The sequence below is a fragment of the Diorhabda sublineata genome, chromosome 1 (genome assembly GCF_026230105.1).
Source record: "Diorhabda sublineata isolate icDioSubl1.1 chromosome 1, icDioSubl1.1, whole genome shotgun sequence".
NCBI lineage: Eukaryota > Metazoa > Arthropoda > Insecta > Coleoptera > Chrysomelidae > Diorhabda > Diorhabda sublineata.
The window spans coordinates 9,284,180-9,302,058 of NC_079474.1; the positions used below are offsets into that span (position 1 = coordinate 9,284,180).

Here is a 17,879-nt window from a genome sequence, read left to right on the forward strand (position 1 = left end):
GAAACGTTCATAGTTTCAGAATTATCCTGTATGAATCATTTTATTATAACCAACAATTGTTTTTGAGTTTTCAAACTTATTCTCATAACTATATATCAACCTCAAATCTAAGTTTTATAGTTACTATCTCGAGACGTACTTAACAAGAAAGTTAAATGATCTCTTGGTCAGCAGGAAATAAAACATCCCATTTTTTTTCTTTAGGTCTGAGCGGAGATCGTTTTCACTTCAACGAAAACGGGGATGCCCCTGCAAGATATAACATTAAGCACTTCAAGCAAGTTTCCGAGGGAAAGTACGCTTGGATAACCGTTGGTCAATATCTAGAGGGTGAACTACAGTTAAATATGTCAGGTAAAAAATAGTTTGAACACTAAATACAGATTAAACTTTCCAAAATATGTTTTCGATTGAACTGTAGTTAAAATATTCAAATAAGGTATCTTTGGAACTATTTTTACACAGAAGTTTGTCATCGCGAAATCGCAAAGTTAAACTTTCTGACGGTTCGGCAGTTTATATTTAGTGCGTCTGCTGTCACTCGAACCATTAACCTACGGTCTAAGGGTATTATGTCAAGTACACGTTGGGTGTTCATATAAGTAAGTAACGTCACTGGTCGTCCTCCTCACGCTCCGTCTTCCACGCTTTCACAGTCCTTCTTGAACATTTCATGCCAATCAAATTCTTGAGCACGCCACATAGAATTAAACCAAACATATTCAATGTTTTTAACCATTTAACCACTCCAGCAACCAGATTGTTTCTAGAACAACCAACTACAACCCCTTCCAATACAAAAATAAATATGCATGTCTTTTCAAAAGCGATGAACTATACAGGCGAATTTACGACAGTATCAAAAAAATATTTGAGATCTACACCTACGACTTAGTTAAATGTAACATACAACTGGAAGATGTAACTTCATGAGAAGAGCAGTTTTCAACAGTAATAGATGCATTTTCCAAATACAAAAAGCCTACCCCATAGAAGGAGGAAATGCAGTGAACTTAATGTACGCCTTCCTTACATTCGTAACTCAACACTTAATGATAGTTGACTTCTTCTCTTTATTCCCTCCTCCATTTTCGGAGTTAAGATCACTGGCTGCACTTTTCTTGTCCGGGCTGATAAAACTCGTCTAGCTACGTTATTGTGGCTTAATTTTGCTATTGTGGATTCAAGCCAGGTCTGTATTTTATAAGTTTGGATTTCTATTTTTATTGGTTTTTAAGCGATATTTGTTCATCGATTCTTTTGTTGATATTTATCACTATTGTTATTATCGGTATTAATAATCCTGATTTGTTTTACATCCAGTTTTTCCCTTATATCAATGTTACTCACTAGTAATATATGATAGCTTTACTTACACAAGATATTTCTGAACTTTCTGATACTTATAGATTGTTACTTTATTCACAATTTTATTTTGTCACTCCCACGATTTAACTGTACACCTTTCACATTAGATGCAGGACCGCACTGGTTGTTATTGGCCAGTGCCACATGACAAACATATATTTTTTGGAAAAAATGTGCATTTAAAAACACAAATTGATGTGTCCAAACAATTTTCCTAATACCTGCCCTACAATGCACTCATTTATTTATTAACAAATTCATTCTATTTGGCCACATGTATCTTTAAATATGCATAATACAGTTTTTGTAAATATTGTACGAGCACGTTGAGTGCATATTATTTCTAAATTTCCAGGAATTGATATATACTAAGAATTGAATTATCTATTATTGTTTTGTACTTTCTGAAGATGTGGCTAATTTATCTTCTTCATTCTCTGAGCTCAGTTAATGAAATTCCCTATATTGTCGTTAAACTACATTCAATAAAAGATGAAGTGATTTTCACTGTATAATGTACTTTTTAAAAATATTTCCTCGGTCCCAAACATTTGCGGGCAATTGTATTGTTATCACGAAATCTCCCAAAATACACTACGACCTAATTTGTCTAGCTGACAGAAAACTTCCGACACTGCTAATTTTTGCTTTCATACAATGATTGACAGGGGTAATTGATTGACATTGGAAAGATACTAATATTCTAAGTATATTTTGTCTTTTTTATCAGGAATTCTATTAATCTTATGTATGTCATTTATCGATTTCTCTACATCGGTACAAAAACAAAAACCAATATCGTCACTTAGATAACAACACTGCCTAAGTCGTTTACATCTACATTTTTATTTACGAGAGAGTAATAAAACCTTCTCACTAATCCAAAACTAAGTAAAATCATTTTAAATATTACAACAAAATAATCTGAATATTTCTTGAAATTTTCATGAATGTGCCTGAGCTAATACAATTTTTCGGATTTTTATTGCTTTTTATTACCATAAGCTGTGAAGAAGAATGGAGAAAGGTTACAACTGATCAAAAGTCCTCTGTATCAAAGGTTACATAGCCGTATTATAAGATTTATAGGTACATACATGGTGATAAAAATTGAAAATTTCATTTTATTCCATTTCCAAGATTCTCTTCCCGACAAATTTCACCGAAAATACGATTTTGTGTTTCCATATAGTAATGGAGTTCAAACTGTGTATTATCAATAGTTAAGTTCAGTTGCAGCTTGTAAGGCACAGTGTGTATTCAGAAAGAAATAGTTTTCAGCTACAAAAATAATTAATTACCAATTTAAATGTCTTTCATGGTGTGCATTTAGGTTATTTATTTGTCAATCTTTCTGTTTGGATTAGTCTGTGGGCGCCTCTAAATGCCTCTTTTTTTCACTATAAGGTGAAGTGGAGGCAAGTACAGTAGCGCCTCCAAGGCTGTAGTTTGATAGATTGTCATCGCCACTGACACTCTGACAGATCAGCCTTTCAATCTTGTTCGGTGTTTTCTGAGATGTTGTTTGTTCAATTCAATCAATTCAATTCAATCTCATTCAATTGACAACTGTACCGAGACATATGAAGCAACGACTTAATTGATCTTGCTACTTCTCCTCAAGTAAAGCTGCCATTTCTTTCACAACATACACTTCAAATCTGCCTCTATGCACCTTTGCAACTAATCAAGTTGGTTTGGTCCACCATTAATATGATAGGACGATTACACTAAAACAGATAAAAGGTTACCTCACAGGAAAATTTAATCTGCTGATTTTTCTTGCGTTACAGCTTGGTGCTCTGGTATAAATTTATTCTATAGGTAGAACAAATATCATTTTTCATAGATTTCATTAAAATAAAACCTTCCTAATTTTGATAACAAAGATATTATTTCTAAGGAATTATTCTATTATAGTTATGTTATATTATTGTTCAAGATGAAAATAAAGTTCTTCCATTCATTAATTCATTCATATTTGGAATTGTCAATTAGAAAGTTCTTCTTCCTTCCATAATAGATCTATTCCTGTTTCTTCTTGGTACATCCTGGTTTTAGGTTGCCACTCCACTTGTTTCTTGATCGACCTTTACTCCGTGTTCCTATTATAGATTTATACGTAGCTATTTTAACCAATCTTTTATCTGTCATTTGACAATTGCTTTTATTGTTTCTAACACAATTATATATATTCATTAATGTTTTCTAAGAGTTATTTCGTTTTTGAAGTTTCTGCACATGTTTCTGATTGTTCCTTCATAAATTTGTACCTTTGTTTCACCAAACTACATTTTGAAGAAACCTCGCGACCCTAATTGCTCTGGCTACTTCTCCTCTTACCTCATCTTCTACGTCTCTATAACTGGTGATGCCAATTCCAGGGTACTTAAATTCGATTATTTGTTGTATTAGCTCTAATTTGCATCTAATGGGCTCTTTTGATTTTGTCATGCATATGGGTTTTCAGTCAAAATAGTCATATTAAACTGTTTTTCTGTGATATTGAAAGTATTTAATAATCTCTGTAGATTATCTTCATTTTTGGAAGATATCATGGTGCTATCGGCATAGCTCTGGATTTTGATTTCTCTGTCACTTATTCTGTAATGGCTGCCTAGCAGTATTTTCTTCATGATTTCATTCATTTTTATGTTGAGTAACATAGGACTAAATGAGTCTCTTTATCTAATATCGTTGTTGGCTGCTAAGTGTTTAGTTTGTTTACCATAATTAAGAAATTTATCAAGCCATTCCTCTAAAACATCAGCAAATATAATACTTGATGTAACACTTAAGTTAGTTTGAGAGGCATATTTTAATTTTTTGTTTATCCAAAATCAAAAGGTATTTTCAGAGTATTTTAAGAATCTGGACTAGAAGATCCGAAATTTTTTTCACAAAACTGATTGATATACCACTTTTTTGCGTTTATGAAAAAAATACAATTGTACACAACAAAATATGTTATTGCAAGATCCACTCAGAGTAGCCACAAGACATATAATCACTTTTTTTATATCAGACTTACTTACGTTATTACTACTAACTAATAATCACATTATTCATACAGTGATTAAACATAATCAGATATCACATGAAGAAGGCGAACGCTAAATTATTAACATGATCAATTCCTTTGAAAAGAAACTACCAAAAGTCTCATGTTCACATACATTGCTGTTATCTACACATATAAAAGTTGAGTGGGTGGATTGCAGCTTTTTTTCTATCCTAATAGTTATAAGACAGGTACATCTGAGATTTTCTCAGAAACGAACAGAATAAAGGCGTAGAAACAAATTAGTGATCCCATCCTTCTTCAACAATCGAATACAATATTCGATTGTTCAAAGGATACGAGATTCGAAATTGCTGGAGGATGACATGATTTGCAAGTTCGATAGAAATAGGAATTTGATCGCTACACTTGGTCGAAGTTTCGTAACCACAGATGTCGCTTATATCCAAATCAGATAAAGGGGATAGTGAGATAGGATGCAGTTAAAGAGTATCGGAAATGTTGTAGGATGTTATTTGTAATCAACGCGAAGTGTAAGCCTTCGAGGCACTATTATTGTTACTAGTATTAGATGGATGATGTACAATTTGAAGTTATAGCTAGAACTATCCATAGATATCAAAATTGTGAGCGATTTATATGAATTATAGAATTAAATTATTTCTTTTACAGGGGTTTCAAGGCTTTCTGAGAACCCTTACAAAATTTTGCTTTACAGCTAAAAAAATGAAGATTAGATCAATCTATGGAATCTTGCTGAGTTGACAGTTTTTGAAAAAAAGGGTTAAATCGATAATAAAATCACAACACAACAACAATCACAACAAAAAAGGAACTTCATCCAACTTAATTATTACTGTTACAACAGTAGTAAAGTAATCGAGATGCAAAACTTAAAACATAAGGTAACTTCAACAATGGTAATTTCAAGAAAATAAGACATCCCTCTACTTGATGGATGGAAAGCAAATTGTAAATATTTGGCTTGCGTTTTGTAAGAAATAACCGCAAATCTCCCTATTCTGTGATATTTGATCTGCTCCTTTTTTTGTTTTTGGTTTGTAACAGCACTAAAACTTTTTTCGACAAGACACAAGGGAAACGGAATCCAAAGCTTTTGCACAGTCCAGGATATTTTTCGGGTATTTCTACCCGTAGTAAAAATTTTTCATATGCTTTTTCAAATGTCACTTTCAGCTCCTCATTAGTGCTAAGCTCGAGTAGCTCCTCATGTAATATCACATTCTCCACTTCTGTTTCATCCAATTGATTTATGGTCCATCGACATAATATCATCAAATCCTGTTTTAAAATCATGTATGTATGTAGTTGAAGTAGTTGAAATGACAAATAATGAGGTCCAATTTTTGTTAAATAAACGTGCAATTATTTTAAAATTGGCTTAGTATCATTCAAATACAGACCTCTCGCTCGTGTATGTATCACCCTGTATATATTTTGTAGAAGTATTAACGCTATCATTACATCAAAAAAACCTGAACGGTAACCAGAGAAATATGTATGGTAGATGTGAATCTGCTATTACTTTTTTCTACACCAAGCACAAATATTTTCCAATATAATGTTTGTCTATTATACATTCCATTCATTTGCTTTTTCTTTCTCGGTGACATCATTGGTTCCATAATTCTATCAGAGAATCATTTTTTGTCTCTAATAACCGACATTAATGTTAGTTTCCTCTTAATTTCCTTTTTCTTCTAACCATTAATCGTCCCTTTGTGTCCCGAAAGCTCTGATACACAAGAAACGTCTCTGCCAAAACACCTAATATTTTATAAAGTATACTTTGCAAAACTTAAAAATATATACGAAAATTTACAGAGGAGACTTATTGACAAATTTGCAAAAAATAAAATAAGTTATGTCTAATCGATTAATTTTTGTATATTATAATAAAAATCGACATTCTGAAATTCTTCTATTTCCACGAATTTTAAAAATATGCGGAAACGTTCGTGCGGGATGTATTTTTAGATCATCTATAAAAAATTCAGGTGGTAGGAGTTTCTTTTAAATTTCAACGAAGTCTTGGCTTTGATGTGTATCTATCGATAAGTTCGAGGAAATTAAAAAGTAATTTCGCACAAATGCAGATTTATTTTAGATTTTGTAATTTAAAAGGCATTCAAACTAAAGCAGCTTTCCTGAAAACATAACGAACTTCATATTGGATTTTTCTCTCCAATTAGGTTGTTATAATCGCATGAAAAAGAGGCAACTCAATAATCAAAGAAAGATTAGTTTACTCAGCTCATACCCAGCCGTTTGTCTTTAGATTATTTACTACTACCAAATAGTATCTAGTATAAAGTGTGTTTAAAATTCATCGCCCTCATTATGTGATGCCTACAACCATTTTAATAAGAATTTAATATATATTTCCACATCAATTATGAATACAATTGTATATTCCTATTCCCAGGTATTGTAATACGTTAACGTGCACATTAACTAGATAAACTGAAAATTTGCTGCTACCATATGTTAAAGTATGGAAGTTAAATTGAGGAAGCTTATACTTACTTAGGTAACGTTTAAATATAAGAACATGAGCTCCCTAAAGACAATAGTAAAGTTACTATTCTAGATCTAGTTATCATGAAAAAAAAACGAAAGCTAGGTAAGAAGTATTGATTCGAATATAGCTCTAATACATAATAAATAGTTTATCTAATTGGTTTGGTGTGTTGTTTGCTCTAAAGAGTAATCAGGGGCTCATACCCGCAGTGAAAGTAACTTGCTGTTCATTAAATTTGTGCTGATAATGAGTCTGAAAAAGAACGTAACGACAAAAAGATTTCATGTAGAATTTGTAAAAACTGTAATTGAAAATTTCAAGAAAAACTGAGAAAAGTAAGAGAAGTTTATGGCAAATGATGATGTTCCTGATGTCGAAATTTCCTTAGATTTAGCCACGACAAAGCGGTTAATAAGTCATGGCAGTGCTTCGGGAAAATAAATCATTCTATGACGTGAAATTTCGCAATATAATTGCCTGTCGTAAGTCTGTAGATTACGTAGGTATTCTGCAAATTATCTGTTTGATGTAAGAATTGAATCAATTTTTCCCACTTTAACTGACTAATATAGATAGTGTTTACCGACAAACCTAGGCTTATACGGTTTATACCGGCGGTCTGGGGGTAGTTTAAACTGATATGAGACCGAGAATTCCAGCCTAGCTGATTTAAAACGTTATTGTTTTCACGATATTACCTTGAGTTGAGGTGGATAGAGAGGAGTAGAACAATATGTCTATACGAAAAGTGTCCATCGAAATGCGTTAAATAAAGATGGTCCCACATCAGCAACCAGGCTCAATTTTAAACGAAGTGCTGAGTATTATATGTGATAAATGTGAAATAAAATCAATCTTAGTGTTCTTCTAGTTTATATTTTCCAGCTCGGCATACTTCAATTCATCTACAATAGCTACATATATACTTTTCTTCGCCAATATGGAAGGTTTTTACACCCCATACGTTAAGTAAAGTATTTTGGTTTCGCTAAAAGTACGATGTGCTTTTAATGTTTGATGAACGACGTAGTTATATTTCCCTGAAGGTAACAATTAACAAGAATTGTGACCTGCAAAATAGAGAAACTTTGCCATTTGTGAAATTGAGCCTTAGCACTTGGAACTTAGAACTTGAAAAATTTTAAACATTCGCACCAAGAACATTGAACATGTATCAACTGCTCTTGGTGTTAGCACACGAAATGCTTTTTTCATGATTCTATGTAAGTGGAAAACAAAGTATTTTAAAGAAAAGCTCTTGATTGGTTTCACATGTAGAACGAGTGTTAAACGAACGTGATCAAACTTTTATTTTCACTAATCATTACAATTGATAGAAGAGATAAAGAGATAAAATTTATATTTACTTACCAATAGTATGCAGACTGTGAATCAGGTAATGGTATTGTAAATCACCAGACCTCATGTTAATCTACTATCCAAATGGTTTTCAAGATAATTCATATGTTATTTTTGGGATATTTCGATGTTATTCAAACTTAGCGAGGTTCTGGTGTTATAAAAATTCATATGTACTGATTCACTTTCTTTGACCTTGATCCGCCACGTTATCAACCTAGATTTTGACTAAAGTATTTTGAAGAAGTATTTTCATAAAAACCTTTTCTCGGTTGTAGTCACCCTGTCATAATCATTATTTCCAAAAAACTGCCTAGAGAAAAGATGACATTGACTTCATAAGAGAAATATTTAGTTCGATTCTCCTTTTCTTATTGATGTAAGCATGCAAACTTTTCCAAGAGGCTGACAAACTTCATATTTATGTTTTTAGATGCTTTATTCAACAAAAGCCATTTTTTCTATTAAGTAGTACTTGTAAACTGGAAACTGCTTGGCTGAAGTAATTTTTCTAAATGTTAAGGTATAGTATTTTTATCTTGATACCCTTATGACATCGTTTATTTAAACATCTTATTTTATTGTAAAAACTATGAGGAACGTCATTTACTATTTTACCCGCACTGCTATGGGTTGAATGCCATACTTAGAAAACTTGCCTGATACCTGAAAACGTAGAAACGCTTCAGGATCAAGTAAGTGAGTACGTAGATTGCAGCGTTTTTTAATGTAAAAAAAAGATATATACAAAGACTGAATATGATGACTACAATGAGCCAGTAAATAAAAATGTATGATGCTATTCTGTTGCGCAACATTTATGGCATCCAAAGTAAGTAGGACTGTCGAATATTTGGTATTTGTATTGTATTTTTTTGAAAGGCTGGACAATTCTTCAGTCTTCCAGCCATATTCTCGCGAAAATCCAACAGAGGCCATTGGATCTCCATCTAAAAACTCCACCTTACAATTTTTCTGTGAGAAAGTACCATTAATACCCTCTCCAGCACCCGCAACTAAACTAATCTGCTTTTTACCAGTTGGGGCAAATATTTTTGGGGAATTTTGGGAATTAAATAGTCCACTTCTATCAACATTGCAGATTTTTCCCGCATCCAGTTTATATTTTGTTTTATTGCATTGCTGCCTCTTTTCCGTAGTGTTATAAACGGTAGGCCGTTAGCTATCCCATCTCCCCAATGGATCTCAATATAGGTGATTGGTTTTCTTTACGTATTTACTAACCATTTCTAAAAAAAGACGATTATCTTCAAAAGTATTCGCCAATAATGAAAAGTTGAGAATAGCATACTACGCCCATGGTACCATTGAACTAAACATAATTAACCAGGGTCGTATTAAGATTTATAAGGCCCAGGGCTAAAATAATGACGGGGTCCCCTTAAGGAATTCGAAAACCCGGAAAAATTCACTAAATAATATCAATACGTTAGATTTGTGGTATCAACACATCAAAAAATACAGAATGATTTCCAAATAATGAGGCCCTTTTGGACCTGGGGCCCGGGGCTATAGCCCCCCAAGCCCCTAGCTTAATCCGGCCCTGTAACTAACTTTTACAAAAGCAATGAAAACATTTTCCAAACAATTTTCCAACTAGTAAAACACATCAAATATAACCTATTGCTAAGTACTAACCTACAGTTTTGTTGAAAAATGACACTGGTAAGGAATTTAAACTTCAACCACGCACGAATACAATATTTCTGGAATTCAAAGTTCAACAACTGGCGGCACATAAGATTTTGCTCATTTCGTGAGTAGTTCTTGAAGCGATTTCGCGTTATTGTTGAAGTGTGTCACATTTGAGCAAGAAATTTGAAATCGCTAATATGTTGTTTCTCCGTAGTATTCTAGTATGTCATTTTAGGACACTTTCACATATTTAGAAAGATGAGTACAAGAAAGATGAGTAGTACAAACTATTAACTTTATTTTGACCTAATTAACTTTAGAGCATACCTCCGCAGCATACTGTATATTCAATGAGTACCTGGTGTGATATTTTAAGTAATGGGTGTAATTGTAAAATTCAAAAAGTTGACGAACAACGTATTCTCCAAAACCTTAAGCCACAATTCATAGATCCACTACTCTTAACATCCAGACAACTAGAGCAAATCAAAATATCAAGACTCGCTTGGCCATGCTCGACTTACTCATGAATATAGAATATCCAAGGAAAACCCTCCTAAATGTAGACTGGCCATTGAACATATTCCTATGGACTGCCCACAATTCCAAGAAGAGAGAAAAAAGAACAAAATTTTCAGTGTAGTGAACAAAAATCTAATAACTCTAGAACAAATACAAAAAACAATACCTGAAAGACATAGAACTACATAATAATGTGTAGCGGATGTTTCATATGAAATAGAATAGTAGAAGTAGTAACTTATATAACGTAAGGTTAAGTGCTAACCGTTAGTGGTTGAAACACACCCATATCAAAATTATATTCAATTGTTTCAGCCATACAGTTCAAAATGGGTCATCCGACTCTACCAGAATCTGTATGTAGTCTTCCATGCCTGCGAGGACAAGCGAAGAAGTATGTAGAAGGGGAACGTTGCTGTTGGCACTGTTTCAACTGTACACAATATCAGGTAATTCTTTTTATACTGTTTCATAAGAGAAACCAAGACTATTTTTAATTTCAAATAGCCCTTGATGACTGTAAAATTCCTTGAAAAACTATTGAAGAAGCCAGTCAATTCATTTCACCTGTGAGATAGTGAACATATTTCAGCTAATATCCCGAAATTCTCATAAACAATTAGCGACACAAATTTAGTCGATCAAGAAAAAAATCTTAAAAATACTAGAATAACTTGAACTAGGTAAAACACGAAGCCATAATTACAGTACACAATACAGGTCTGGAAACAGTGCCATTTTTGTTTTAACCTTATAATGGTTTTAATATTTTTATAAGTAATGAATTGTTATCAATAAAATTAGTTGATATACAACCTAATATGTAAAAATAGTGAGTATTATGAATGCTTGAAGTTTTGCTTCTGATGTCCTTAAGAATAAATGATGATAGTTATCAAAATAGATATACATAGAGAAGATGTTCAAGAGTTTGAATTCGCCGATAACAAAGATTTTTTAGAGTTAGCAGAATTAGACTGTTTCTAAGGTCTTCACGAAATTTTAGAAACAGAGAAAATCATTTTTTCAAATGGAATGAAGAGGAATACATAGCTCAATTTCGACTAAATAAAGGAACGGGAACAAGACCAGGAACATCACAAAACGAAACAACTCTTGGAAACTTGAAGACATACCCATACAAACTCAAATTACATAGATATTAAATAAATTCATCTCACAAATTTATTGAAAAAAGTCAATAATTTTTTATTCGTTTAAATGAGGTCTATGTCTAGAGTATAAAGAGCAGCAAATTATTTCTCTTGAGTTACTTGTTTGTTCTGTTAAATTGCGTAGAGTATTCTATTATATTCCAGCATCTTCACAGGTAATAAATTCTCTAAACCTACACCAAGCGCTACTGTTTCCTATTTTTCAGGAGGTTGTAGAGAAATATATTCAGCTTCTTCGATTAATAACGAAGAAAAACCTCAGTGAGCGAAACAGTTTTTTATAGTAGTAGCAGTTACGTTTCGCCAAGCTTTATCAATCATTCTCATTACTTGTAATACATCTATATGAGAATCTTTCTTCTTTTCTATATTCCTAAAACAACTTTTTTACGGTATAATGACAAAAATTTTTGATGATGCCCTGATCCATCGGTTGCAATTTTGATGTGGTGTTAGGTGGTGAAAACTCGACTTTTATTGATTCCATTAATGGTATATCGTTATGTGCTGTGCAATTATCAATGAATAATAGGATTTTTCTTCTTTCTTTAGTCATTTTCTTATCGATTTCTATGAGCCAGTTTCAGAAGATTCCAGATGTCATCCATGCTTTTCATTTCGTTTCATATTTCAATGGCAACGATTCACATTTTGAAAAACAGTGAGGTTTTTTTGATTTTCAGATGAGTAAAAGTGAGAATTTTTCTGTACTTGATATGTTTCCAGCAAGTAAAATTGTAAAATATGTCATTTCTAAGAGTTTTATCAGAAAGACATTTAAAAAATGAACACCTATGGATAATTGTACTTTTTATTGGTACCAGTATATAAAATTACTCATTCATCATCAGTTTATAACTTATGCTCCATATATGATTTCCGAATTTCTCTCCCTCAGGTTATCAGAAAACTGCATAACTCCATATTACTCTTATCTCAAAAATAAATTGTCAAATTTTGTACTCCAGGACTCCAATATATTCTTATCAAACCTCTAATACTGATATTTACTTAAAATTCTCTTAATATTTCTCAAAATGTATGAAATAATTTTACGATATTCTCTGTTCAGAATCAATTCCCAAATTTTTTATATTGTTTTTTCAACAACCACCATTTCCAAGCATTATTTTTCAGAAACCACTATTTGTTAGTAACCAGATATTGATGTATTAATATAATTTTATATTTATGGAAATCAATTATAAATCTTTTAGATTCATTGTCTTTCTCAATAGTCGACATATTACATAATTACTTAACTTATTAATATTCCAAATGTTCATTTAATACATATTATAAAATTTCAATTGATTTATAGTCTATCATTTCATTTATATTTTTTCTAATAACTAAATATCTTCAACCTAAATTTGAATTTCTTATATGTAATCTTCTTATCTATATTTTTATACATCGAATTAATTTCTTCTAAATAAAATCGTTTTGAATTCTTGGAATTAAAAAACGTCTTCTATGAAAAAAACTTACTATCATAGTACAAATATAATAAACATATTTTGATTATATTGCAGATTTGCAGGTGTCTCTTGATAAAACCGTAGACTTAACTCACTTTTCTTTTTTGGATGGAATTGGATACCGAATTTGAAGCTTTCGGTATTGATCGCGATACAAAAACTATTATTATTCATAAATTCATCAAAAAGTGGTCTAAAAGCAGTACTATTGCATAACGGTAATACATACCCCTCTATTCCTGTGGGTCATGCAGTTTCTTTGATAAAAACCTACGAAAATCTAAGAGTTGTACTTGAGAAGATGAAGTGTGAAAAATATTCTTGAGAGATCTCCGTAAATACTGTTTCTTATGTTATTACGTAAGAAAAGTTTGGCCATCCAAGACATGTTTAACTAGAAAATGTAGTCGTTCCATCATAAGTTAATTAGTGTCAACTTGTGCATTCCTAAAGTTAGGAATAATTAAAAACTTCTTAAATCTATTAACCCCGATAGTGATGGTTTGCAATTTCATAAAAAAAGTATTCAAAAGAAGAGAGGGAAAATTAGAAGAAAATAAACGACAATACTTTCAACAGTAATATGAATAAAAAAGAGAGCAAGGCTTGAGAATCCATGGTACACGTTTTAACTGTTCTCGGAAATGTGAGAGTTGAGAACTATGAAACACTTTTAAAAGATACGGTTCAAGACTTCGCATATTATCTGTGAAATTTCCTTCAAAATGCATATTCTGGACTCATATCTAAACTGTTCACCTAAATGTATGTGGGACATTAGTGATTAGCACGGTAAGCGTTTTCACCAGGATATAGCACGCATAACATACAAACGTTGGAGGTTGAGAAGAGAAGCTGATATATCTCGATTACTATAAAAGAATAGTTCAACTTTACACTTTTAAAATTAGAAAATGTCTTAATATAAGAAAGTTCCATTTGAGCTGTAAGTATTTTCATTGATGTCGGCAAAAAACCCGAGCTAACTAAGACATATTGTTTTCAGCACTCTCAAAATCAGTTAAATTTTTCGCATGGGTTTGCAGAAGATGTTTATTCGTTGACTAGTGTAATTGGTATTTGTCCTTTTAATATAGGCCTTGATTGTGAATCTGTGAAATTAACTTTCTAAGGATAAGCCACAGTATTACTATAAATGTACTACTATAAGTTCAAGACACCGTTATTTGACTTTCGGCTTTTTTAAATCCTGTAGATTTATACATCTTGAGACGGTTGTGGCAACCCTATACTTTTATACGGTGATTGTGTATCTAACATTCAATTAGCTAATAATCCTATATGGTCGATTATATCATCTTCTTTCTTGTTTACAGATTCGTCATAAAGACGATCCGACACAGTGTACGAAATGCCCAATGGGAACTCTACCGGATAAATATCATGAATACTGTGAAGACATTCCTGAAGAATATTTACAACCAGTTAGCGGTTGGGCGATAGGAGCGATGGCTTTTAGTTCCACTGGAATTTTGATTACGGTTTTCATATTCGGCGTGTTTATCAAACATAACGAGACGCCTATTGTAAGAGCTTCTGGGCGAGAATTGAGTTATGTTTTACTCAGCGGTATACTCATGTGTTACAGTGTAACTTATGCCCTCATTTTGAAACCAACGGATATCGTGTGTGCCATACAAAGGTATGTGAAAACAACTATTTTGTTTTCCAATTCTATTTGAACTTAGATAAAAAATACTTTTTGTTCTACTAGTATTGAACACTGTATGAGGATTAAATTGAAAAACATCCTTAAAAATTGATGAAAACAGCAAAACAAAGTAAGAAATTTCATGATACCGGATATAGTCTTACCAATAATACTTCAAATAAGTCAGCTACACTAGTGAAACATTTATAACATTCCAATTTTTAAAATTAAAGTTTTGTGTTATTATTTTTATGATAAAATAAGGATTCAAAACCTGATAGCAATTGTATTACCTTTAGCAATTACCTTGCTCTTGTGCCTTAACCATTATTTTCTCGTACGATCTCTTTTTGTTATACCATGTTTCTTTCATATGCACTCTATACCAATTTTATTCTAGTATATTACTTTGGTTTTAGATAAGGTACTCAATCGGTAGCTTCGTTAAGTTCATTTATTTGTTCACTTGTCTTTTCGGGATTATTGGAAATTAGAAAGATGTCATAAGCGAACTTAGATGGTTGAAGTATTGTCCATCTATTCTTAGACCGATATTGTCTCATTCCAATTCACGGAATATTTCTTCCAATATTGTTGTGAAGAGTTTCGGACAGATTGCTTTATTCCTCTGCTGGTCAGGAATTTAGGAATCCCATTATATACCACGACTTTGGATTTATCTTCCTCTAATATGCTGATGCTGGCGAAAAATACTTGATTTGTCGACCACTAATTAAGGCTTTTATAATCGCATTGGAATATATACAGCCGAAGGCCCACTTCGTATCCTTTTTGTTCGACTCAAATTTCTCAACTTCTCCTAGATATTGTATTACTACTGTATCCCATGATTGTTGAGCAGTACACGTAGTGAATAGTTTGATTTGATTTTGAATTCTGAGATTAATTAGACTTAATTTACTAAAACACACAAATATGTAGAAGTATACAAAAATATGGATGAAATATTAGAATAACTAACCAAAATTGAATAATTTTTCTCCTAAAATAATGTGATGTGAATATTTCAAAATTATGAAATAAGATTAATATTGAATTGTCGTTATTAGTACCATGTGTGGTATCGGTCCGTCAAGAAATGGATAATTAGTCGATTATTTGATTAGAACTAATTAGATTGGTAAATCGCTCCCTTTAGAACAGAAGACTCATTTATCGGAGTTTCTACTTCTATACGAGTACGACAAGCACCTGTGTAAAGGGTATAGTGGAGGAATACCCCGAAATCACTCTTTATAGGTCAATTGATCAATTATGAAATAAAATGTCCTAGTCTCTCGGTTGTACCCCGAAAATCTGAAGAAAGAAAGAGTAAATTTCACTTAGAGGGTTGATATTTGCTTCTTTGTTAATACAGTTGTTAAGTTGAGAGATGTAGGCCAGTTCTTGTGTTGTGTTCTTTAGTTATTAATACACTTGCAGCGACAATATCCATCTAATGATCAGGTGAATTAACATGACAGCTAGTGCACATTTTTCTGGATGTAATATGCAATCACTCCTATGGGAAATGATTCTATTGGATGAGGATCTTAAGGTTTGACCGGTGTATTTTTTGGTACAGTATTTACAACAGTGTAAACAAAATTACTAAGTGCAAAACAAAAGTTTTATCTTTTATTTTGCACTGTTTTATTGGTAATGTTGAATTTATTAGTATAATTTTTCACAAAATAAACTTATATACTTCTGAATATTTTCTTAGGTAACTATTATCCCAAACCGTTACTATGCAAAGTGTTGTTTAACAGTCATCATCCATACATGAACAAAATCGGGTTAATCTCAACTCCACTCCTAGATCAAAATATGTATCTGAACTGACTCAACGTTTTACAATTTATACTTATTCACCATACATAAGAGAGAATACATCTAGGCTCTCTAAACTTCCAAATTATAATAATAAATTCAAGATTGCCAATACAGTGCTGACAATTAATTTTCCATAGTGAAGAAGATAAAACTTCTCCTTTTACACTTTCTAATGTTATCCACAGGGTTTCTTGAAAAGACTGTAACAAAAAATACATAATTAAACCTTAACATCCTTATCCAATAGAATAATTTCCCATAAAAGTGATTGCAGATTACGTTTTTAAAGATGTGCACTAGCTGATCATGTTTATTCAGCTTTGACGCTGTATTAACAACTGAAAAATAACAAAAAGAACCTTCCTGGAAATTATCTACATCTCTCAACCTAACAACTGTATTAACAAAAGTACAGAAATCAACCATCTAAGTGAAATTTACTCCTTCTTTTGTTCATTAGATTTTCGGGAATCACTCGGTCTTAACCATAATAATCAATCTCAATTAAACGCAAGTTAACAATCAATGACACACTGTAACAGTTACAAATGAGGGACGAGGACCTTATAGGAATGATTTATTTCTCCACTGTACCCTTTACAGAGGTGCTTGTCGTACACGTACACAAGTAGAATCTCCAATCAACGAGTCTTCTGTTTTGAAGTGAGCGATTTACCAAGCAAGCAAAGTTGAGTCTCGCCAACCAATCTAATTAGTTCTATTTAAATAATCGACTAATTGTCGTTGTCAACATCGCTTCTTAAAGAAAATACAATGTCACTACCATAGTTCAGGTAGCGGCATTCCATTTCTAGACTCAACGATACCACAATGATAGTAATAAAGATAATTCAATTTTAATCTTATTTTATAATTGCGAAATATTCACATTACATTATTTTGGAAGCAAATTTATTCAATTTTAGTCAGTTATTCTGATATTTCATCCATATTTTTACATATTTTAGAGTCATTTGTTTACTATTTACCATGTGGTTCAACAATCATGGGCTACCGCAGTAATGCAACGTCTAGGAAACCATCCTAAATTGAACGTAAGTCATTTTCCTACATAAGTAAGGATTTATCAAAAGTCATTTAAGAACCCATATGTTTTTCCTTTTTTATATATGTTTGGGATCACAATAATCAAGTCTAACTTGTAATTTTCATTCTATACTGTAGTTTCCCTGATGATGCGAAGAACACTTTCCGGAAGCTAGAAATTGAAGTTTGATAAATAGTT

General features: G+C 32.1%; 1 protein-coding gene across 2 annotated transcripts in view; it reads left to right on the forward strand.

The window, feature by feature from the left end:
- The window catches only part of LOC130449501 (metabotropic glutamate receptor 2), a 566,135-nt gene that overhangs the window by 533,969 nt on the left and 14,287 nt on the right, over positions 1 to 17,879 (forward strand). For both annotated transcript variants that reach the window (XM_056787383.1, XM_056787390.1), the window contains exons 10-12: positions 205 to 354; positions 10,785 to 10,918; positions 14,463 to 14,788. In XM_056787383.1, coding sequence (XP_056643361.1) covers positions 205 to 354; positions 10,785 to 10,918; positions 14,463 to 14,788 — 610 coding nt within the window. The remainder of the gene's footprint in view (positions 1 to 204; positions 355 to 10,784; positions 10,919 to 14,462; positions 14,789 to 17,879) is intronic.